The 25,683-nt window shown below is 41.7% G+C and overlaps 1 protein-coding gene across 7 annotated transcripts; it reads right to left on the bottom strand.

Annotated features, from left to right (window-relative positions):
* Positions 1 to 2,581: 2,581 nt before the first annotated feature.
* Positions 2,582 to 25,309, bottom strand: gal3st1a (galactose-3-O-sulfotransferase 1a). Of its 7 annotated transcripts, none has more exons than XM_048556246.2 (5): positions 25,054 to 25,309; positions 22,248 to 22,314; positions 21,932 to 22,018; positions 17,996 to 18,147; positions 2,582 to 8,722 (listed from the first exon to the last, which is right to left on the bottom strand). In XM_048556246.2, exons 3-5 carry the CDS (start codon positions 21,932 to 21,934, stop codon positions 7,567 to 7,569), a joined length of 1,311 nt encoding a protein of 436 aa, XP_048412203.1. In that variant the 5' UTR covers positions 21,935 to 22,018; positions 22,248 to 22,314; positions 25,054 to 25,309; the 3' UTR covers positions 2,582 to 7,566. The 7 variants fall into 7 exon arrangements, with proteins under 7 accessions (XP_048412203.1, XP_059511002.1, XP_048412199.1 ...); XM_059655019.1 differs by lacking the exon at positions 25,054 to 25,309 and adding an exon at positions 24,448 to 25,026; XM_048556242.2 differs by lacking the exon at positions 22,248 to 22,314.
* Positions 25,310 to 25,683: the final 374 nt, after the last annotated feature.

Below are 25,683 nucleotides of genomic sequence, written 5' to 3'. Positions count from 1 at the left end.
GGTGCTGCTCCTGGCATGCTCTCCATTGAACCAATGTTGACCCCCTGGTTTGATGGCAATGGTTGAGTGGGAGATTTGCCGGGCCATTGCTGGCCGATTGGTAAGGATGAGGTTAAGTATGTTTTTTCCTTTTGTTGTTTCCCCTCACCACCTGCTGCAGACCCAGTCTAGCAGTTATGTCCTAAGGATCCAACCAGCTCAATCAGTAGTACTGCTACTGAGCCACCATTGGTGGTGGACATTGAAATCCGCCACCCAGAGTATGTTCTGTTCTCTTGCCATCCTCGGCGCTTTCTCCTGAGGGAGGAGGACGGCAGATGGTAAATAGCGGGAGGTTTCCTTGCCCGTGAGGAAGAATTTCTTCTCTTAAGACTGTCAGTCTTTGGAGTTCCTTACCACAGAGTTTTTGGGGGTAGAATCCTTGTGTATGTTTAAGGCTGAGATAAATAAAAGCTTGATCAGTCAGTGAGTCAAAGGTTGTAGGGAAAGGGCAGGAAAGTGGACATAAGGAGTGTCGGATCAGCCATGATCCTATTTAATAGTGGAACAGGCTCAAAGGGGTGAACAGTCTATTCCTGTTCCTATTTCTCATGGTGTGAAGGTTAGTTGGTCATGGTCACTAATTCATGGCCTCAATATGGAGATACCTGGCCCCAGGTGAATGCTCGTCAGAAATTCAACGAAAACAAAAAACTCCAGTTTTGAATTCCAGATAGAAACACTTGATGGGTTTTTGCACTTCATAGTCTCTCTGGCTTGAGCTCACCTGCCATTCTAATAAGTGGAACATGCGTTCTGTATGAACAAGAGTGCATCTTTTATTTTTCAGTATCTAGTCAAGCAATTCTCTAATTTGATAAATGTAACATAGAATTTGTACTCAATTTACCGACTATTGAAATATTACACTTTGTGTTTCTTCTGTTTAATATAAAACAGTATATTCTTCCACAACAAATTTTCCAAGGCTCTTCAGTTTCAGTAAGTATTTAAAATGCAACTTTTTATTTTGCTAAATATAGATTTTCACTCTTATAGCTAAAATATCCAAAGTAACTGATTTAGATATTTAAAATTGAAATAATCTTATGTTGTCTTGCAGAACATGACTAGCTGTGTTATGAGTTTGCAGTTATTTGCCTTAAATCTTGAGGTGGGTTTCTGGTAGGTTCAGGGGTGTCAGCCTACTAAACCCACAATAGCTCTGCAACGTTTGAAACTGTAAGTAATGAACCCAACTATATTGAATAGCTAAATAACGTTCTAAATTATTCCAATAACTTGCCTGGCTCCAGCATCTGCTTTTACTGCTTACTATGCATGACTTTAGCATTTAAAAATGCATGCAAAAAATTACCGACGAACCTGGAGCAATGAGCTACTATGTTTACAAGGCAGGAACAGCCTGCTGTCTGAAATTAGCATGTCGAGGCACGTGGACGGAATCATGTGCTTTTCTCAAAGGAATCTCTAATGATTTGACCTAACAGTGCCATTTCTTTGTGCAGCGAAATTACTTTTGAGTACTATTCTTGGTTCCTGCATGATAACGAAAATATTTCAGAATATTTTAGAAGTCTAAATGTGTTATGACTTAAGTAGCTAATGGTTTTGGTTGAATAGATGCACTGTTGGCAGGTAGTGCATCCCTACACCATGGAGTAACTCAGAGTGGCTCCTGTCTTGATCTCTCTCCGCCCGATAAATATTTTTAATCAACTTGTTCAAACATGTAATAACACACCTCCAGAGTGGGTGGGACCTGAATTCAGCCAGTCTGGCCCAAAGGTAGGGGCACTACCACTGCACTGCAAGAGCCCTGAAACATTTTGTACATGCACTAAGGGCTGAGATCTAATTATGTTTAGGTATTTTAATTGACCTACTCGCACAGTATGACACACCTCCAAGGGCAGGTGAAACTTGAAGGGGGATTTTCTGGTTGAGGGATAGAGACAATACCACAATGCCACAAGACCCCTCTGGTAAAATATGATGGCTCACCTGCAGGACAGGTTGGTCTTGAATCTGAACCTTTTAGCCTCGAGGTAGGGACATTACCAGTTTGTCACCAGTGCCCTTAATTCTCTCTCACCATGATACAAACAGATGAAGCGTATTAAATTTTTGATAGCTGGTTGCACACTTACTTCTCCGATGCAAAGTTGGCTGCCGTGCATTTTTGTGTGAATTTCTCTTCCCACCTCCTCCAGAAATCGTTTTAGACCAATCTGTATTTTTGATTTACAGCTATGTTGCTAGCGTGCAGTGAAAACCAGTCAGTAGCACCATAAATCACTGTTTTGTGGTTTACCTTCTTATCCTCGATGATACGCTGTTTAATTTTTAAATTAAGTTACCTTTGCTAACTTGATGTGGATTACTTGGGGTTTCATATTGAGATCTTTCTATCACGCTGTGGTGTTTTGTAATATCCGGTACATTTATGAGCGAATCGTTAAATGGTACTCGAATTGTAGTTAGAAAAAATGGAGAGTTCTTTTACCAGGAATTAAAATAATTCTATAGTTTACTTAACGCATTCACATTGCGTACTGCCATAAAAGAACTAACAAAGCTATTGGAGTTCAAAATATTGTTTTTATTGAATAAATTAGGCTGTTATGGACATGCAAACAAAAAGTGCTTAAACAGCAGCAGCTCACAAACATTAATACTGTTTACGTGCTATGTAATGAAATCATACAGCAGATCCTTGAAGTGCTTTGCACTGGAGGGACACAAGCAAAAAGCTCCGTTTCTTTGTTCATTAGTAAACAGAACTTCAAAAATTTAAATTTAAATTAAAATCTTAAAGCAAAGGAAATGTGGCACAATCAATTGTTCACATCAATCATGTGTGATTACAATTTATCGTTTATGAAACAATAATGCTAGATGAAACAATAATGTTGATATTAGAATTGATGTCTCAATAACAAATTCAGTAAATCACTGGTTGTACTGTCACATATATGAAGTGATATTTACATTCATGAAATGTTTAAGTCAAATGAAATCAATATTGTCCATTTAACATGCCAACACATGTGAACACATCAAAACTGAACACAGGACTTTCCTTACTTCTGTAAGATGTGGCATATAAGTCACACCTTTTTGGATCCTTTAAAACTAAGGGTGGAGCTTCTGTACTGACCCAACTTGATGGGGTTTAAGTAAGATAGAAAACATAATATAGAACAGTAACTTATGTTTAACTGTGAATGTATACTTGCAGTACACTTTTTTTTGTCTTGTATTGGTATCACAATAACTGGTCACTACCCTAGAAGATAGTTCCGGTTTGCTTGAACAGACTTCAGGCATTGTTTCTCTTTGCAAATCAAACAAATATTACCTACAGTGCAATTATACTACACCTCTGTGTTGTAGCAGATGTACCGTGCTTAGCATTTCAATTATAATTGCATTTACAGGCCTCTAGATCCTCTTAATATTTACATTAAAGACAAAGAATAGATACATTCAGTGCAGAAAGTTCAATTATTTTTTTAAGAACAGCTAGTATGCCTTTGGATAAATTATTGACGCCATGAAATGAACTTTTGACACATCATATTGTTTATGATCACAATGCTTAAATATTCAAATTGAGTTGTAAATATCACTAAATAAAAACCAAAAGAACTGCAGATGCTATAAATCAGAAATAAAAACAGATCTTGTCTTGTTGGAAAAGCTCAGCAGGTCTGGTGCCATCTGTGGAGAGAAATCAGAATTAACATTTCGGGTCAAATAACCCTTCCTCAGAACTCAGAAGGGTCACTTTACCTGAAACATTAACTCTGATTTCTCTCCACACATGTCGCCAGACCTGATGAGCTTGTCCAGCAATTTATCTTCTTGTTGTTATGACTATCACTAAATTGACAATCTGTTGTTTGAAAAGCCAATTGATGCAATGGAGATAACAAGGTGCAGAGCTGGATGGACACAGCAGGCCAAGCAGCATCAGAGGAGCAGGAAAGCTGATGTTTCGGGCCTAGTCTAGGCCTGTTGTGTTCATCCAGCTCTCCACCTTGTTATCTCAGATTCTCCAGCATCTGCAGTTCCTACTTTCTCTGATGCAATAGTTTTGTAGGATGATAAACTGTGCTTTGTCAAGGTTTATATACGGTAGTGTTGGGCACTTTAAGTCCATGACAGACACCCCTACCCCTCCCTTCATTTTTATTTCCACTATTGGTAGAGATTTGCAGATTAACTACATTCAGGTCTAGTTGGCAAAATTCACTTTTTGTGGGTAATTCCCCACTTCAAATTCTTCTTTCCATTATAAGCTGACCCAAATAGCTGCAAATCCAGATAGAAAGGGCAATTTGTTACCCTACTGCAATGTAAAGTGAAATAGAACGTGAAATTTGATGGAAAAATATTCAATTACAGAGTAGCACATTTAACAACAAAAAAGTGGACACATTTACTATTTTGAAGAACAGAGGGAATAGTGATGCAGGGGTAAGTGAAAATTGAATCACTGACAAAAGCAACTCACCCAAAAACAGTACACTGTAACTGTTCTTAGTTCTCAACCATATGCAATCCTAATCTTCTCACAAGTTATTTCCACATGTGTGCTTGCATTTCTTTTAAACTGCTTAAAGCTATCCTGTCATAAAGCTTCTTCACATTTGCAGTACTTATTACTCAACCAGGTTTAACTATCTTCTGTTAAAACCTTACAGATTACAAAGCAGGTGGGACAAAGCATAATCTTGAAATATTAGCTCTTCAAGAAAATGATTTATTGTCTCAAAAGCTGCAATATAATGGTACATGTTGAGCACCGTGAATTCCTTAAATTACTATAAATGTTTTGTGATTCAATAACAACTGTATATAACATGTATGTATATATCACGTGTAATATTTGTAGAAGGCACTTAGTGCAATTTTGATCCACTGTGATCATATTAAGAGATTATTTTCCTTGTCACACATTTTTAACTATGGATCACCTCCAGACAGCCATTACATTTTAAGACTGTGTTGCACCAATTAACTGCAAAAGTATATCATCTTCTCAGTGTATTAATTAAAATGAGATTCCAGTGTAGAATATATTTACATAATCTAACTTTTGGACAGATGGTAGTTTTCATTGATTAGCACCATATATTTATATTTTTACAAAGATATTGTACTATTTTGTTTATTAAAATGAGCAACGCAACTTGTGATTTTTCAACATCAAAATTAAAAAGCCTATAAATTTGGCTTCCTAATCATATGGAAATGTTGAAGATTTGCTCCCAAATCTACATAATTCCATCTTTTCTTGTTTTGTTCCATTTGTCCTAATGTTTAAATACTGCACAATTAAAACAGGGAGATTGCTTACATCTAAAATTGGGAAATCTGTTGATATAATGGGATTAACAAATTCTGACCAGAGACACACAAGTGGCAGAGATAACAAAGTGTGGGGCTGGATGAACACAGCAGGCCAAGCAACATCTTAGGAGCACAAAAGCTGACGTTTCCGGCCTTGAGAAAAAGGACCTTTTTCTGATGAAGGGTCAGCTTTTGTGCTCCTAAGATTGTGCTTGGCCTGCTGTGTTCATCCAGCTCCACCCCTTGTTATTTTGGATTCTCCAGCATCTGCAGTTCCCATTATCTCCTCTCACACACAAGTGGCAGCTCAAAACATAAATTAATGAATATAATCTCTCCATTATCCACCCAGGGCAGACAAACCTACCCGCTATTCAGGAGCCACATCTGAACTTGACATATTTTTGGGTGGTATGTGTTTATAATGGTGAATAATTAGATATGGGTTGAATTCAAGGTCAGGTCCATTCATTGTGTAAAAGCTTCCAACTGAGTTCAAATCAGCTGTGACATCACTAATGACATTAATTTCAAGAGTTGTAATTTTCATTGCAATTATTATATACAAATAAATACTACCTTTGTCTTTGAATAAAAGACAAATAACTGAGTGGTCAATATTGAAGTGGAAAAAATGCAGTACTGTTGCAATTACTGCTTGTTTATGTTCACAGCACTCACAGAGAGCTCAATTTACTTGATTAATCATTTAAACATGTTCAATAAATGCTCAGGTAACTTTTTTTTCTTTGTGTCACGCGTCTTATTCTCTACCTGATGAGGTACAAAGATCTCTCTCAATGTGCTGCCATACAAATGTGGTTTGCTCATTTCTAAGGTGAATGCCTTTTTATTTATTTTGTGCTGGCTGGAAAGTTCATCTTTACGTAGAACTGGCTTCTGGTAACATGTCTAAGTTTTTACCTGAATATGCTCCTGTGAAGTGTAGTGCTTTGGGATGTCTTAATGTGTTGTTGTTTGGCAGACTGATAGCTTATTGTAGGGAGAAAGCACAAATGAAAGTAGATTCTGTCTTCTTGCTAAATATTAATAAATGAGCAGGCTGGAAACAATTAGTGATAAGATCTCTCCTGTCGTACATTAGTGAGTGTCACCATCTACATTCTCAAAGGATGATTAACCCCAAATATTAAGCCAATTTATCGATCACCAAACACCAGGAAAATCAAACAATTCTCAAAGATTTGATTACACAGAAAATAAGTACACCTTGCTCTCAGTGCAGTATGTCAGTTGAGAAGCAACCATTTTGTATTATAATGAGATGCAGCCAATTCTGAAGATTCCCATCAAACCAAATTGTCTAAAAATAACATTCAGCATACAGTAATATTATGTGGAGTTTTACAACTGAATGGGATATATATTGTAATACATTTTATTTCGAGGACTATACATTCATCAGCTTGCATTTTGTTCAACCAAACTGTGAGAACTTCATAGCGACTAAAAATGATGTGACTGTTGTAATATTGCACAGGATTCCTACTCCTGAGTGACAGAGTTGCTACTGGTACAATCACGCACAGAAACAATTAAAAATGTTCGAAAACATAGTTGTGTTTGTAATAGCGTATTGAAAATGAGACATGATTTTCTTCAAGTAATTTAAGACTAGGGTTTTTTTAAAAGTACATTCTGGATTCTAAATGTGTGCGGGGCGTTCCTTATAAATATACTGCATAGCAATTCATAATGTAGGTCATATGTTATCTGACAAGCATCAAGTAGGCAATCAATTGCTGCCTGTCAGGAATAGTTCACAAGGCCACATGATGGCATTGGTCAGAGATCCCTCAGCACTTGGTCACTGTTCTGACTTCTCTGATCATACTTCTAATTCACAGTTGTTTCATATGTGATCCTTCAAAAAAATCATAACTGCAATTGGAAGTTGGGATTAGATCTTTTACGGAACAGAGTGTTGTAGGACATATACCTCCAAGTAAGTTACAATTTTACTAATACGAATTTGAAGAACAAAGCAGAACATTGAACTATACCCCAGGATAGCTCCATATTACAAATGTGAATGACTGCCTATGGTTGCGTGGCAATCACGAATGGTAGCAACACAGTGCCCAAGATCTAGTAGTCTGTGATAATAATTAAGTTCTGCTATTCCCTGTAGCTGCCATAATGATGGAGTTGTGCATGTGAAACCCATCACGTTTCAAAGCTGGCCAACTACCATTTCAACAAATCCCTGATATAGGACCATAACTTTGTTATCCACAGGTTAACTCCTAATTCACTCAGATATTGTAGCTCAGGGGTGAGCATTTTCCTGCAGAGCTTCCTGTGCTTTTTGCTAATGTTCTTCTTCAGGTTGTAGCCCATGATTGAGCGTTCGCCAAGTGGTTGCCATGGTTTCAATGATGCCTCCTGAATGGCATTTGCGTCCACTGGGTGCCCACCATCAATGCAGATTGACTGCATGTTATCATTGCGCCTGCGCAATTCTTCCACATCACGCTCCATGCGTTCAAACCCATATCTTTCCACCTTTTTCCAGAAAGTAGCATTGAAGTATTGGTACAACATGGAATCAATTTTGTTCCAGTTTGATGCCTTCTCATATAAGTCTCCAGTCATTCTTGATACAGTGGAATCTTTTCGTACATTTAATTTGAAATACAAAATATCATCCAGGTCCCAGCACATTACATCCTTCAAAAGAATAAGTGATTCATCAAAATATTCTAGGAGCATCACCAGATGGAACCTTTCATCGATAGTTTTGATGTGCTTCTTTACTTTGGGATCATTGATATCTAAGTCATTATCATAACCAAAGTCAAAAAATAGCAAATTTTTCAAGTAATGGGAATTAAAACCACTTGGATCATAATATCGGTTCGGTTCCCTGAGGAATTCAGCCAGTTTGTCCTCTCCGCTTATTTTCCAGGTGAAAGGGATCACTCGACCAAAATAATGAAAAGATGACTCAAATAAATATGCAGGGTTCCTGAGAATGGTGAAATAAATAGTGTCTTCAGGGAGTAGTTTGTGAACCTCTTCGTAGTTAAATCTCATATGATTACAGACTATGTTGAAACACATGCCTGGCCTGTAGTCCTTCACCTGGCTCCTATCAAAGTATGATGGGTAATAAAAATCATTCCTGCCATTGGGAAAAGCAAATTTCAGGCGATGTTTCTGCCCAAAGCGAAAGAGAATGTTGAGAATTGTACTACTGGCAGTCTTGTGTGTCTTCATGAACATGATATCTTCTCTAGGCGTGCAGGTTTTGCTTAGCTCAGAGGTGAAATGAGATCCATTCATCCGGGGCACATTTCTGGCATGTGCAGGTCTATATGAACATGAATAAGGAACGGGAATTCTAATAAGAGAGGCAAAATATGTTAGAAACACTGCTCATTGTTAACAACCTTAGAATGCAAGAATTTTCAACATTCTGCTAATATTTTCATTGCTACAATAATTATTATAATAATTATTAACATTAGTGATTTTCTGTTACAGAATAACACGGCTTCCTTGGTTTATCTTAATGCACTCTGATTTCGCTATTCTCTCCTTTGACTTCTAAGTAATCATTCATTGAAACTTAAGCATTTCCTTCCCTTAGTGAGGTGGTGATGGCTCAGTAGTGTCATTGCTAGACCATTAATTCAGTGATTTGGGTAATATTCCGGGCACTTGGGTTTGAATCTCACCATGCCAGACAGCAAAATCTGAATTCAATAAAAATCTGGAACTTAGAGTCAAATGATGACCATGAAACTGTTGCTGATTGTCAGGAGAAACCCGTCTGGTTCATTAATGTTCTTTAGGGAAGGAAACCAATCTGGGCTACATGACTCCAGACCCACTACAACGTGATTGGCTCTCAACTGCCCTCTCGGTTTCAGCACTGGTTCAGCCAGCGATATCCACAACCCGTGAATGAATTTTTTGAAAAAATTGACTTGAACAGCGAATAACAAAACTGATTAAAAATATGGTCTCTATGAGTATTTTGCAACATGGTGAGGGGTATGTTACTTGAGTATGCATTTGTGTGGAAAACGCATCAACATCAGAGCAGACCACACAATAATACATATAATTCAGCATTAACAACCGAATTAGATATTGTAAAGCCAATGTGAATGCAACAGTGCATCACCAAAATAATTTCAGTGCCCTTGTAAAGGAGTTTAAAAGCATGCAAGATATTGTGAATTAGCAGTGAAGCCACTGACTCTGCCTTTGTCTGAAGGAAACTGTTGCAATGTCATTTAACATTTAACATTGTAGATGTAGTGTAACATCGAATTTGATGTGATAAAGTGAATGGGGAAGAAGAATAATAAGACACAATATAGAAATAGTACCAGTTTAACAGGGTGCAAGAACAGAGAGACCTGAGGGTACATGCATCAGACACACCATCCCCAATTGTCTCAAATCAAAAGACAAAAATCTATAAAGTAAGGATATTTGGTACAAAAGGTATGAGCTGCTCTAGTTTTCTGCAAGTATAAACCAATATTGCTTGACTATTGGATTGTAGCTCTTTGCAAAAATCTTGTTACTACATCTGAAAATGTGATACAAAGCACATTTTAAAAGTACTACCTGTTATTCTTGCAATTTTAAAACATTCTTAATTTTATACAACATTCTGCAATTTTATACATTCTGCCTTACCGTAGTAGAATGATATAGTACAGCAGGAGGCCAGTCAGCCTATTCTGGTTTTGCCAGCTCTTTCGGTAGACCTATCAAGTTAATCACATACCCCTGTTCTTTCCTGATTTTTGCTTCAAGTATTTATCTACTTCTGCTTTGAAGGTCTGTGTTGCGTGCTGTTCCACCAGCCTTTCAGCCATTGCGTTTCAGCTCGTGAACACAATCATAATAGAGAAAGAAATAGAAGGAACTGCTGAGTTTAAATGAAATAAAGTGGGAGATGATTTATGTCGGTAAAAAACGCAGGCAAAGACTGCATGACCCAGAAGTTTTGTTTCTGGTGGTGTGATTTAACTCCATGTAACCTTCATATACTTTGAAGGTATAAGGCGGCTTCCCCCTTAGTGCAGATATTTTTAGTCAGCCTGTTTGGTGTGTTATGGGACACCTTTGGAGCAGGTGGAACCTGGACTGGGGCCATACTGCTGCACCCATAAGAAGCTTTCCACCCTTGGTTGTGCTTACCACACCAGTGTGCAAGATCTTCCCTATAATTTCCACCTGACTGGAAACGTTCTTGACTTATTTTTCCAAGCCCTGCTCACTGGTAAAGAAAGGATACCAAGGCCACTCCTTGAGTATGGACCTATCCTGTTTAACCATCCATCACAAGGTAATTTGTTCATCTCAAGAGGGAATTTTTTTAAAAAAATCACTCATATGGTGTGGGTGTTGCTGGCTGGGCCAGTATTTATTGCCATCCCTAGTTACCATTGAGAAGGTGTTTTTGAGCTGCCTTCTTGAACCACTGCAACCCACATACTGTAGGTAAACCCACAATGGCCAGGATTTTCACCCAGTGACAGTGAAGGAATGGCAATGTTTTCCAAGTCATATTGGTGAGTGGTTTAATTGAGTGAACATTCTCTAAACTCCTTCTAAAGCATTTTGATTTTCAAATAAGACCACCAAAACTGTACACATAGGTATGGTCTTACTGAGGCCATGTACAGATGCAGCTAAGCTTCCTGACTATTGTATTCCATTCCTCTTGTATCCTCTTTATTAGTTGCTGTAGCTGCATAGTAACTTTGTGTGATCCATGTGCTAGGATACCCAGATCCATCTGTACCATTGAGTTCTGCAATCAGATTTCTGCTTGGTATAGCAGCCAATTGCAGACTGAACAGAAACTAGCTTGGCACAGAACAGTAAGTGAACATGGGCACTTCCTGTGTTACAATGCTCTTACTGACTGTTGACAATATAGCAGTTAAGGTTTTCAACTTCATTTCAGAGGCTACATTACATACATGGGAGAAATTATAAACGTTGTCGAAAATCTTGTGAACTCTGCCTTTGATTATATTCAAGGAGTCTTTTACAACACAGAACAATTCAGTTCAAATAAGTCAGCTGACTACATAGGACACTGTCTTCTGTTTTAAACTGGGGTGGTCAACAACAACTTATATTCCTATAGCACTTTTATGGTGGTAAAATAATCCGAGAATTATTAAAGGACCCAACTCAGATATGAGCAAACAAAAAAATTTTGTCCAAGCCAACAGGACTTCAGAAGAGTTGGAAGAAGAAAAGCAAAGCTAATGGTCTGAGATAGTTGGTTATACCCTCTCTACCCTATCCCCTTCTCTGCTGCTCATCTTTCAACATTGTGATGTTTGGCTCCTGTTACGACGCCATACAGCAGAGAACAGCCGCATTATTTTCTCTCCAAACTGATCTCAAGATAAATGCGTTTTTAACAAAACTTCTGAGATTTCAGAGCTGCCTTGTCAGAGTGTTTAATTTTACCTCAAAACCCTGCCTCTTGCGATAAACTCATAAAAGCCAGCATGGGAAACCTTTGAAAACAAAGTTGAGATGGTTGTTTAAAAAAAAAATGGGATTCTTGGCTGTAAAAAAGGCACACAGTACAAAAGCAAGGAAATTATATTCTGAGCCCTGAAAATCACTAGATCAACCCCAGCTGGAATATTGTGTTCAGTTCTGGGCAGCATACTTTAAACAGGATGCCTTATAAAGAGAGTACAGAGGGGATTTATAGGAATGGTAAATCCCTAGATGTGAGACCTCAATTAAATGGAGAGACTGGGGGAGCTGGTGTTGCTGTCTTAGAGCAGACACTATTTAGGGATGATTTAAAAGTGATGTTCAATATCATTAAGCGTCTTGAGAATTAAGGAAAAACTGTTTGTAAGGGTTGATAACCAGAGAACATTGGCAAAAACAGCAAAGGTTTTTTTTTAAAAACACAGCAGTTGTTATGATCTGCTTGAAAGGGTAAAAGATGCAGATTCAAAAGTAGCTTTCAAAAGGGAATTGAAGTGGAAAATTAGCAGTACTGCAGGGCAAGAATCATAAGACAGGGGAATTGTTAATTGCTAATAACAGGAACAGTGCATCAAATTGGCATTTTATATGCTGACTGCAACTATCTGGAAGCTCAGATTTAGATTAAAAGAAAGCTGTGGTCTAGCCAAAAACTCTCAAGATTCAGAAAATATTGCTCATTATAGTTGCCTGGAACTCCATCTACATATCTTTGTAAACAACATCAAACCAGTTCCAAGTGGAAACGACAAGCTCACACTCACTGGAGCTATTCTGTAAGGCTGTACCTGCACTGAAGTGTCTTAACTATACTACAAACTCTTTCACGTTTTGTACAAACACTAATGCTACAGTGGAAATCAGACTAAGTGTAAGACCAATTTTTGAGCATTTCCAACTTCCTTTACCATACCACTAGTGTCAGTTGTACTAGCTGACATTTTTCTTTCCACTGCATTTTTCTTACTCGTTTTTTTTTTAATAAAGAAAACTGTGGAATTCCTGACCTAAATTTTTTGGTCTCTTACTTTTTTTTTGAGAGTCTCCTGAGAACTTAACTCGTTGATCAAGCTTTTGGTCACCAGTTTCTTTCTTCGGCTTAATGTCAGTGTTTATCTGATCATACACTTTTGTGAACAACTTTAGAATTTTTAAATGCACCATATTAATATGCTTTGTTACTGTTGTTCATGTTCATATCAATTTTGCGCATGTTATTGAGCACTGAACAGTTACTGTTTCTGTTGTAATGCATCTTGACTTTGTATTTGTCAGAAACTATAATTCATGCCGCAATCCATTTTAGTACACACTACTGGACCAAAAATATATTGCTTCTTTTGTTAATTTTAGTTCAAAAAGATCTCGAATGAAATGCAATGGAAAAAATATAGGAAAAGGAATTTAAGCCCTCGTGGTGTTTTGGCACATAATGTAGGAGAAAGGCATATCAATGTCACAACATTAGACAGTCACTTTACAATAACAATGATGTCTCAAATCTTTCTCTAGTTTTATTGGATGAGAGGACACAAATATAAAGTGTGGGAAAACAGATGACGACGGCTTTTGTGATGAAAATGCTGCATGATTGATCCATCACAACTTTAAAAAACACTCTTTAAAAAAAGGCAATAGGGAACTGGTTTATTTGTTACTTAAGGCAGTGGGTGATCCTGAGTTATAAAGATGTTGAGACTGTTAATCACTCCATCCTGTTCAAATGCCTCTCCTCTGTCAGCCAGCTGCTCTTGCCTGGTTCAATTCTTACAAATCCAGTTGTAGACAAAGCATCACCTGCAATGGTTTGTTTGCCTTGTCCTGCACAATTACCTCTACAATCTCCCAAAGATTCCCTCTAACCATTCCACTAACTACCCACAGTCCCAATCCATCGCCCATTTTTTCATTTACCTTTTACCTCTTTGGCAATATCTGAAATACATTGCACCCAGCTCTACCTAATCATCTCTGCCCTCCACCCCTTCGAAATCTCTAATTTTTATCATGCTGTTCGTTTTTTGGTTAGTATTGGATGAGTAGAAATTTCATCCAACAGAATATTGAGAAGACTGAGTCACTGTATTCAGTCTATTCCACAAACTCAATTCTCGAGTTAATGAGGGATGGCATGGAGGCTGAGAGATTTGCATTGCTGCCTCACATCATTTAGGACCTGGGTTTGATTCCAGCCTCTGTCGACTGTCTGTGTGGAGTTTGCATATTCTCCTTATGTCTGCACGGGTTTCTACCGGGTGCACCAGTTTCCTCCCACAGTCCAAAGATGTGCAGATTAGGTGGATTGGCTACGCTAAATTGCCCATAGTGTCTAGGGTAGGGTGTGGGGGGGGGTCTGGGTGGAATGCTTTTTGGAGGGTCAGTGTGGACTTGATGGGCTGAATGGCTTGCTTCCACAGTGTAGGGATTCTATGACTCTATGAGACCCCATTTGTCTTGCTTTCATCTGCAGGAGACTTAGACTGTTCATAATCAGTTATCCTATTTGACATTATGATGAGCTTCTAATCACATAACCATTCCCATCACCAAAATCAGCTATGCCCACATCCATAAGATTGCTAATCTGCAGTACTGCCTCAGTTCATTTGCTGTTGTATCCTCATCCATAACTTTATTAATTCTTGACATCCAGTCCAATGCCCACGTAGCCCTACTCCCAATAGCCAGCCCCCATTAACTTGAGCTCAATTAAAACTTTGCTGCCTCTCCCCTATCTTGCAGCAAGTTCCATTCATTTTTCACTTTGAACTTGTTGACTTTTGGTTTAGTAAAGTCTCGACATTAAAACTTCACGTTTGTTTGAAGGTCCTTCCGTGACCTTGCTCTTCTTTACCTCCCTTACCGGCTTGATCAGCTCAACCACCATCTTAAATCTCTGCATTTTCCAAATCTTGGAATTTCCCCAATTTTAATTGCACTGCCACTGGCAGCTTTGCCTTCAATTGCAGAGGTCTAAAGTTCTGGCATACCCTCCCAAAAGCTTGTTGCTTCACCTCCTCATTAGCTCTTTTCTTTCTTACTAATGCTTTACAAAATCTAATTCTTTGTCCATGTTTTTGGTTGCCTATTAATAACTCCGTTCTGACGAAAGAACAGTAGAACATAAGATATAGGAGTAGAATAGACCATTCAGTCCCTCAGGTCTACCTTACCGTAAACAAGATCATGCCTCATCTCCCCCAGGCCTCAACTTTTTTCTTATGCCAGCTTATCATAGCCCTTGACTCCCTAATATTTTAAAAATGCATCTACCTCCTACTTAAATACTTACAGTGATCTAATCTTCACGACTTACTAGGATAGAGAATTCCAGTCATTCACTGTTCTCAGAGAAGAAATTCCTTTCCACCACAGTTTTAAAGGAGTGTTCCCTTATTTTGTAACAATGTACCCTAGTTTTAGATTGCCCATTTCTGAACATCTCATTATTTTAATCCCTAGTGAATAAAACTCTAAAACCTGTTTAGCTATTCTTGATAAGGTAAGACCCTCAGCCCAGGGATATGCTCTCTCAAACACAGGGGTCAAAAATGTACTTAATACCTGTGCTCCCTCTAATTTTGTTTTCTTCTGCTCAGGCCTCAAGGTCTGTGCCCAACAGCAACTTCTGAAAGCTGAAGTCCATGCTGGGAACAATGTCAGCATGCCGAATGGCTTATGCAGATCTTCTGAGCAGCTGTGTGGCTTAGACAGAACATTGCACTGTACTCAAAATACAACCTCACCGGCACCCTATCGAGTTGTAATAAAACTTCCCTATTTTTAAACTCCAATCTCCAAGCAATAAAGGCCAAATTTCCATCTACCTTCTTTATGACCTGCTGCACCTGCATGCTAACTTGTTACTCCATACAAACTTATTCCACATCACAATCTGTTGCACCCATGTCACTACAGACCCCACATTGACACCTTCCTTTATTAACAAAACTAGCCCAAAATCTTTTCCTTGTTCCATATTCTTCTGGAAAATTGAATACTGAGTTTGCAGTTGTGTTCCAGCAGTTTTTGTTTTTATCATCTTGTAGGTTGTAATAAATTTTGTTTGATAATACTTCTATGAAAGGTTCTGGGTCTTTCTTTTTGTTCTAGGTGGATCTCATTCTTATTGTGGGACTCAGTACCAAATCATATTTGCCAATTTTTGGGGCTGTTTTCTTGGGCTAGGAATTGTGTATTGTGGTAACCACATTTCTGTAATAGCCTATCAAATAACAGTCATTTATTTCTGTTTGTGCTGTCAGCTCTTCTATCCATTTCACAAATGCTGTGTACATTAAGACAAAAAGCCTTAGATCTTTGGCTTTGTACCATTATTATTTACTCTGGTTTTAACTTCTGTTGCACTTTACTACATGTATTTTCTTGCTCTTCCTATCATACTTCAATTGTCATTCACCTTTTCACTACTCTGCAACCCTCTCTCATTTCTTTTTGGTTTTTAAAAGATGTTGCTTAACTGAGCCCCCCACTCCCCACTAATTAGTTTAAAGCCCTCTCTACAGCCATAGTTACCATTTACCAGGACACTGGTTCCAGCCTGGTTCAAATGCAGCTAGTCCCAGTGGAATAGCTCTTTTTCTTGTACTGGTGCCTGTACCCTATGAATGGGAACCCATTTCTCCTACACCAATTTTGGTGGCACACATTTAGAACATAGAACATTACAGCACAGTACAGTCCCTTCAGCCCTCGATGTTGTGCCGATCTGTCATACCGATCTGAAGCCCATCTAACCTACGCTATTCCACGTACCTCTCTAATCTTAGTTACTCTGCACCGGTCTGCATATTGCTCACGGAGTAATCCCGAGATTAAAGCTTTTGTGTTTCTACTTTTTTAGTTGAACATCAAACTGCTAGTAATCCCTCAGCAGAATGTCTTCCCTAATCCTACCTGTTTTCCTGGTACCTACATGGACTATGTCAACAATATCCTTCCCCTCCTACTCCAAGTTCCACTCCAGCCCAGAAGAGATGTCCCAAGCTTCACACTAGGTAGGCAACACAATCTTTGGGATTTTCCGTATTTGCTGCAGAAAAGGATACATGTTACCTTAAATATGCATTTCTCCATTACTGTGACATTTCTCTTTCCTCCCTGATTTGAATGGCAGTCTGGACCACAATGCTGTGAACAGTTCACTCATCCACCCTGCCCTCATCCAGACTAGGAGCAAGAACCGTGCGCCTATTGGACAAGGGTACTAGCGGAAGCCTCTCCAAATCTAAATTCTGCATCTCAGTAAAGGACAATAAAGGATATTCTATATTCTATTCCATAAAGGATATTCTATATTCAGTATCTGTCACACTTTCTTGTCCATGGATCAAACTTGATGTCATTAATCCAAGGGGTGTGACTGTCTCCTGAAATACAACATTCAGTTATACCTCCAGCCTGATGTGTCACAGTGTCCCCAACTCATCAGCTCTGTCCAAATTCCTCCAGCAGCCAACATTTGATAGACAACAGCCTCCACCAGCTCCCACATACTAAGGATGCAACACATTGAAGTCCTAACTGTGTCTATCTCCATAAATGCTGGTAACCCTGCTGCGTTCCAGCGTGTCCTGTTTTTATCATCTTGTCGGTAAATAAAAAAGTTTCTTTGATAACGTTCCTATGAAAGGTTCTGAGGCTTTTCTTTTGTTCTCATTCTTGTCGTGAGACTCAGTACCGTATCAAATTTGCCCATTTTCGGGGCTGTGTTCCTGAACCAGGAATTGTTCATGGTGGTAATCAGAATTGGAATTTTCTGACTGGGGTTGATTACAGTTAGGATTTTCACTCAGTTAACGGCTTAGAACACTATTTTTTAAAGATAGACTCAAATCTATCCGGCGGAAGAGGGCGTCCTCTGATCATGTTCAAGGTGAAGAAAAAATGTACATGAGCCCCTGGTCAGAGGGATACACTGCTAGTCATTCATCGGGTTGAGAAAAAACGGACAGTTACAGTGCAAATAAGTGCAGGGCTTTTATTTTTAAAAAGGGAACAAACTCTTTCAGGAAATTTCAGTCACGCCAGTTCAAAACAAAGCTAACGCATTATTCACCGCATTTTAAACTGAAGCGAAATGTGAAGAGAGAGACAGACTTACTCCTGCAGGCTGAGCTGGTGAGGAGGTGCCGCGTACGAGTACAACAGGATCATGCAGGTGGTGAGCAGAGTCCCCAGGACGAGCCCCTTGCACATTGACTTCCATTGCTTCCCTTGCTTCAGCATGACCTGCAGTAAACCCTTGCCCGTACGCTGGAAAGAGGACAGCCCGCAGGTCAGGGTCTTGGAAGAATTGCAGCTGCAGTCGCGCAGCAAGACGGACAAGTCTACCTTTCGCATCTTCACTCGTCTCTAGCCCATCTCCCTCCAGAATCGATCCAGCCCACTGCCTTGTCCCACAGCTCCCCTGGGGGAGGCTCTATCAGTGGGACTCCCCTCAACCCCGGCGTCACAAAGCTCAGGAGGTGAGCACACAACACTGAGCTCCCCACACCCCCCACTAGCAACAGTCTCTCTCTGTCTGCTGGCGCTGTCCGCTCCTGTTCCCTGTTCTAGTGTCAGTCAAGGCAGCTGACCCGCCAATCACAGCACCCCGCTCCTCGATCGAGTCACACTGCATGGAGCTGCGCCCCCTGTCTCCGTGCGCACTCACTGAAGGAGATTTCAAGTCTCTGTAACTCAAGGTTCCCTTTCTTTTAAAAAAATCCAATACACCCCCACCCCGCCGCTCCCCAAACCTGGGCTTTCCTGCGATAAGTAATTCTCATCTAACAATAAAATACTGTGGGATCTGTCGAAATCTGATTATAAAATGCAAAAACAGGTTAGAGGGTAGGGTAACTTTCGTTCGTGTCGCTCTCCACTACACGCTGCCCTGGCCCAGGGCAGTATTTTCCAGCAATGGCTGTGATTTTTAAAAATAGTAATACGTGTTAACTCTACACCCTCACTCCCCGCAAAAGTTATTTTTGCTTCCTGACAGTCTTACAGAAGAGATCCCCAAGTCTCGCTTTTATTTTTTTGAGTCGATGTTGGAACAGAATCTCAAACCAAAACATCTGGAAAAGTGGGACCAGGAAAAATGAAGCTCACAACAAACCGCCCGGTGTTCAGTCTTTAAAATCTGCCATCTCCTGCGGCAGCTATAACCGCGGGAATGACTAGATGGAAAGCAGGTGTTTAAACTGGTGCTTTTTGATGATTTTCTTAAAATTAAGAATCACAAGATTAAAGGCAGCAACAATACACATGGTCTATGATTTGTTCTAGACAGTCACTTCGGTTTCTTTGGAACTTTTTCCTCAGTTCTTTAAACTGTAGGATTTTAATTTGGTTCCCATCAAACTGGGAGGAATATACTTGTGCCTGGAAAACGTTTTGAACATCGGTACTGTAGCCAGACGCAGTTTCCGGGCTCGGCTGAACCAGGGAGGGGCGGAACCCGCACAGAAAACAGAACCCCTCCCATCTCCGGGTGATGCTCGGTTGACCAGCACGGGGTGTCCCGGTTGGCCTCGGAGCCTTTCCCCATGAGGAGGTGGGGTTCGGATTACACACATCATCAATGACTAATCAGCCAGCCCTTGTGAAAGGGTGAGAGGGAGGCTCAGCCCTGAAAAACCTCGTTATACTCACTGGTTTCAATTGACCCTTTCCATTGGCTGGGGTGGGCGGTAACATTGAGAAACGCGTTACAGGATCAAATACCAAGTAGGACTTTAATTCCTTGAGGAAGAAGTGGCAAAGTTGATAGATGAGGGAAGGGCTATAGATGTCATATACATGGACTTCAGTAAGGCATTTGATAAGGTTCCCCATGGTAGGCTGATGGAGAAAGTGAAGCCACATGGGGTCCAGGGCATACTAGCTAGATGGATAGAGAACTGCCTGGGCACCAGGAGACAGAGAGTAGTAGTGGAAGAGAGTTTCTCAAAGTGGGGAACTGTGACCAGTGGTGTTCCACAGGGACCCGTGTTGGGACCACTGTTGTTTGTGATACACATAAACGATCTGGAGGAAGTTTGCAGATGTCACTAAGATTGGTGGAGTAGCAGATAGTGAAAGGGGGTGTAGGAGAATGCAGCAAAATATAGATAGTTTGGAGTGCTGGGCGTAGAAATGGCAGATGGAGTTCAATCCAGGCAAATGTGAGGTGATGCATCTTGGAAGATCCAGTTCAAGAGTGAACTATACAGTAAATGGAAAAGTCTGAGGGAAAATTGACAGAACAGAGAGATCTGGGTGTTCAGGTCCATTGTACCCTGAAGGTGGCAATGCAGGTCGATAGAGTGGTCAAGAAGGCATATGGCATGCTTTCATTCATCAGACGGGGTAGTGAGTACAAGAGTTGGCAGGTCATGTTACAGTTAAATAGGACTTTGGTTCGACCACATTTGGAATACTGCGTACAGTTCCGGTTGCCACATTACCAAAGGATGTGGATGCTTTGGAGAGGGTGCAGAGGAGGTTCACCAGGATGTTGCCTGGTATGGAGGGTGCCAGCTATGAAGAGAGGTTAAGTAGGTTAGGATTATTTACGTTAGAAAGATGGAGGTTGAAGGGGGGAACCTGATCGAGGTCTACAAAATCATGAGAGGTACAGACAGGGTGGATAGGAGGAAGCTTTTTCCCAGAGTGGGTTACTCAATTACTAGGGGGTCATGATTTCAAGGTGAGAGGAGGAAAGTTTAAGGGAGATATGCGTGGAAAGTTCTTTACGCAGAGTGTGGTGGGTGCCTGGAATGCATTGCCAGTGGAGGTGGTAGAGGCGGGCGCGATAGCATCATTTAAGATGTATCTAGACAGATACATGAGTGGGCAGGGAGCAGAGGGACACAAATCCTTGGAAAATAGGCGAAAGGTTTAGACAGAGGATCTGGATGAGACCAGGCTTGGAGGGCCAAAGGGCCTGTCCCTGTGCTGTAATTTTCTTTGTTCTTTGTTCGTTTATTCTAAGGCAAGATAATGATAACTACAAAACATTGTTGGGGTCAGGTACCATGAAGAGTTACCTCAGCCAGAGGGTGCCAAATATTGCTGCAGAGGGCTGTGGAAATGGAGATATTAAATGTATTTCGGACAGAAATGGATAAGTTCTCGATCAGTAAGGGGATCAAGGGTTATCGGGAGAAGACAAGAAAATGGGGCTGGGAAAGATATCAGCCATGATGGAATAGTGTAGCAGACTCTGGGCTGAATAGCTTAGTTCTGCTCCTATATCTTATATTTGATGGCCTTTCAGTTCACAGCTCTGGACTAGAAAGGGATAGCTGTGGACCATGAGAAGGACACAGTGACATAGACAAGAGATAACAAGGTGTAGACCTGGATGAACACAGCAGGCCAAGCAGCATCAGAGGAGCAGGAAGGCTGACGTTTCAGGTCCAGACCCTTCATTAGAAATTTCTGATGCTGCTTGGCCTGCTGTGTTCATCCAGCTCTAAACCTTGTTATCTCAGATTCTTCAGCATCGGCAGGTCCTGCTATCAGTGATATAGACAATCCTGGTTATCACGGCAAATCTTGAACGTGTTCGGCCAGCAGCTATACTGTCTCGGGCTCCTATGTTCTGCTTGATGCCAGGCATCTGTAAAATAGCCAGTCCATTTAAAAAAAGTGAACTTCAATCCGCTCACTGAGAAGCAAGTTTTAAGTATTCTCTATTTACCTTACCTAAGTGACAATCTGTTGTCGATTTGTGGACTTTTCAGGACTTTACCCCCTTAATATTCCACATTAAAATCAAGCCCCCTCGTCATATTCGTTTCCCAGAATAATGTGTGGTTTTAAGGACCGGTTGGGGTCATTCCGAATGCGAAAACCCAGGAGGAATAAATAATTATTGAAAATGGCCTTCTGAGAGGAGCAGTGAAATGACTGAGGCGGCATTCTTGTAAAAACCAAAAGATCCGCGGATGCTGCAAATCAGGAACAAAAACAAAGTTGCTGGAAAAGCTCAGGAGCTCTGGCAGCATCTGTGAAGGAAACAAACAGAGTTAACGTTTGGGCTTCAGTGACCCTTCCTCAGCTTTCTTACCATGAATGGGCGATCACAACTTGAAGAAGCGAAAACTCGGAGGCATGTCCTTACGTCTACGGCCGGCCTCTGCTGTCCAAACCTGCCCTGGCCACGGGGAACAGAGAACAACAAGAGGGTGAACGCAGATCTGTGCCACACCGCAGAGCCATGCTATTCTATAAATTTCACATTCCGGAGCCCCCACAGAGTGGGGCACTGAAACTAAGTCAGCAGGACACGTACACCAGGCAGCAACACGTCAGAAAGGCCCAGATCCTAGTGTCCCTGAGTCGAACTGACTGACTACACACCTCACTCCATACAGCTTACTTACCTCCTACAACAGTCCCTAGTATAGCCAGGTCCTCTTGGCTAAGTCACATGAATTGAAGCAGCGCACACTGATAAAAGAAGATGCATTGAAACTGTTTAGTATTGGGAAATCAGATAAAATATGCTCGATTTTAAATTCTATATCTTTACGCGCTCTAACAAGAACTATCTTTTCAAAATCAGGTACTTCAGAGTGTGGGAATGGGTTCTGTGCGGTGGAGATTGGTAGGTCGGTGATGATGATGTGAAAGGCTGATTTCTGAATCTTGGTGGAAGTGTCGAGCTGGTGTTATCCTCGCCCACAGCTCCCCGGTTAAGGACACGCTATACTCTCTGTGAGTGAGGTAATGTCAGAGGGGACCCTCCTCACCGTGAGCTGAGCAATCTGCCTGAAAACTCACAAAGGACCGGCCCTCCTGCAGCAATCCACCCCCTCCCCACAGCACCACACCACCCCCCCAAACCTACACACTTCCTCTGTGAATATCAATTTCCAAACCAAACCTCAATGGTTCATGTTCTGAAAGAGATAGGATCGGGGATACTTGCCCCAAACTCCGAAAACCAAGGAGGCAGCCGTGCAGGCGATGGGCTGCGTATTTGGAATAAATAAAATGACAACGGTTCTGGGATCCCTCCCTGGGTATGGCTGCGTCTATCGAGGGTCTGCTGGCGATACGGACTGAGGATCGACTGTCTCAGATTCACCAGGGTGCTGAAGAGTGACTCGAAAGGCTGGGGTTGTTTTCCTTAGAGAACAAAGGGGTTAGGAGAGACCTAAATGACGTGTACAATTCTCTGAAAGGCATATGCAGGACGGATAGGGAGAGTAGAGAGTCAGTCACCAGGAAATGCAGTTTGGAATTGGAGAATGGTGAGGGGGGCAGAGTGTGAGGGACAAATGGTGATACAAGGCAGGCACCATCAAGACCTGTAAGGAGTATTCAGATGAGTACTTGAAACGGCTTAGCATTCTGGTCAAGTGCTGGATGATGGGATTAGAACAGATGAACAGCATGGACACGATGGGCCGAAGGGCCGTTCCCCCGTTCTCTCCTCGCTTGCTGACTGGCCCGTTCAGCCCGATTCCAACTTCCAGCATCCATGGGCAGCTCGTGTGTTTAAACTCAGTTCACTCGCCACTGTATATCCATGTTGTATCTGAACCAATGGGTCACAGGGGCTAAACACTTCGCTGCCCCTTTCTTTGGTATCGAAGAGGGCTGCGGGCAGGGTTCCCTGCGATGAGGAAAAACCAAGTCATGGGAACCCACCTTCAATACCAGTAATGAGGGGTCCGGCTAAAGTGAGCCACCACTATCAAGCCCCTCCCCACCAGACAGACAGAGGGAGAAAGACAGAGCAATGTGTCCACGTTCCGCAGAGTTGGAGCGGTTAGACCGGAGCACGGCTCCAGCAGCAGTGTTGCACTATTCAGAGTGAGAGTCCGTCCCTGTGATAACAAGGTGTGGAGCTGGATGAACACAGCAGGCCAAGCAGCAGCAGAGGAGCAGGAAGGCTGACGTTTCAGGTCTGGACCCTTCATTTCTATTCCCCGGCATCTGCAGTTCCTACTATCTCCATCCCTGTGGCAGGCGGGATAGAGCTTTTCAATGTCACACAGCGCCTTTTCACAACGAGGCAAACCCACCGGGCAAAATGATCAGCCTCCCAAAGCTGGGCAGGAGCCCAAGCCCCGTGATTCAAACATTCCCAGCTCCCCCCCACGCCTCACCACCATAACTTCCCTTTAGGTGATCCTCCCCAGGAATTCTCGCAGTGTCACTGAGTCCATTCAGCCCTTCATTAAGCTCCAGTCCCATTTTGCAGCACTGTATGCTTGTACGCTTTGGCGCTTCATCTGAATCCTTCTTCAATTAAGTACGGTTCCCGCCCCTACCGCCCCTCCGAGCATCGAGGTCCAGAGACCCACCAACCTCTCCGGAAAACAAAACGCTAAATCCCTTCGAAACCCTCGACCCTAACTGCACACTCCCGGTAACTGGCTCCTCCACTGATGGGAAATTCTTTTTCCTACCTCCCTCTCTCAGCTCCTTCTGAGTGTGTGCCCGTCAATAAGCTCATTAAGGACTCCAGCCTTAGCTGCTCTAAAGAGAGCTTATTCCCTAGAGATTGGCTCTAAAGGATTCTTACTCACATCCGTTACAAAAGGTACTTTTTGCCAATTTAAAATGATTCACCTGGTCTCCCTTTCCTTGTCTTAACGCCTGGTAATATCCAGTTCAGATTATTCACTTTATTATCTTTGTGAATCCATGAAGACTCATCTCGTTGGCATTCTCTTCAAAAGATGCCCTTTTCAGTTCTAATACAAGTTCGAGACGGCTCTCTCCGCTTTTGTGTGTGTGGGAAAGCGGTGAGGGTGGGGCGGGGGCGGGTTAATCTTGTTCCTCGTGAGCGCTTTGTCCTACCCAACGTTTCTTTCCATTTAAGCTACAGTGACCAGAACTGAGCAGTTCACTGACTCTGGTCAGAAGCTCTAGAGCGAGAAATAAAGCACTGTCCTGGTTATTGTATATTCCGGCGTTACAAGTGAAAAAGGTGCTTCGCCGCAGTATCGGGACTTTCGACGCTGTAACATAATTGATTTTGAATTCCTTTGATGTGATCATTTGAAGTGATAAAGCCCGATTAACGCATGTACTGTTACAAGAGTGACATATAAGAAACTGCAGAGGTATCGACGCGAAACTTCAGCGTAGACAATTTGTACTGAAATGTCCTAAATAAATCATGAAAGTGCGGTGAAGGCGGCGCGCACAGCGATGTTGTAACTGAGGCTTTACCTTGTTTAGTCAGCGGGGCAGCCACTGTGCCGCCTGGGAAAAGCTGGCAGCGCCCAGTCCTGCCTGCAATCTCCGGACCTCGCCTGCCCGTTCACTGGCGAGCTGCCCTCTTCTTGGACGCCGGCATCGTGACCTTCAATCGCTCCTGCAACTCCAGCAAATCAGATATAATCCCGTTGAAGAATTCGATCCGAAGGTTAACGTAAACTGGTACAACATGTCACCAGATCTGTTTTGTTGGCACGTGAACTGTACCTCCCCCCGGAACCCCCTCCCCCCCTCCCTCCCTCCCTCCCTCCCTCCCTCCTCACTGCCTCATTAACAAGCACAACTAACGCTTTCTTTCTTCAGCCGGAGGAAGGCGCCGTTCCCTCCATCACCATTTTACTCTTGTGAATTCCCTAAAACTCCATTGCCTCTCACAGACCGCTGGCAGGCAGTTTCCCAGATCGATGGGCAGTTAACATTTGGCTCTTGTGTGTCACTCCTGCAACTTTCTAACTTTCGACACCTGGTATCTATTGACTATTCGGCCAAGACCCCAACTGAGTGTCCCGGAGACTTTCAGAAATACAGTGCAGGACATTTAAATCACAAATGCATTTAGTACTGTCCCTAGGACCAGCTGGT

This window comes from Stegostoma tigrinum, chromosome 26 (genome assembly GCF_030684315.1).
Source record: "Stegostoma tigrinum isolate sSteTig4 chromosome 26, sSteTig4.hap1, whole genome shotgun sequence".
Taxonomy (NCBI): Eukaryota; Metazoa; Chordata; class Chondrichthyes; order Orectolobiformes; family Stegostomatidae; genus Stegostoma; species Stegostoma tigrinum.
The sequence above is the reverse complement of the archived record's forward strand: the minus strand, read 5'-3'. Positions and strand labels throughout refer to the sequence as shown.

What these genes read in the sequence shown, in the direction of transcription:
- gal3st1a (XM_048556246.2), bottom strand. An exon ending in CACCAGCTCAGCCTGCAGGA is followed by an intron (nt 8,723 to 17,995) that starts GTAAGTCTGTCT and finishes CTCTCTTATTAG; the next exon opens with AATTCCCGTTCCTTATTCAT.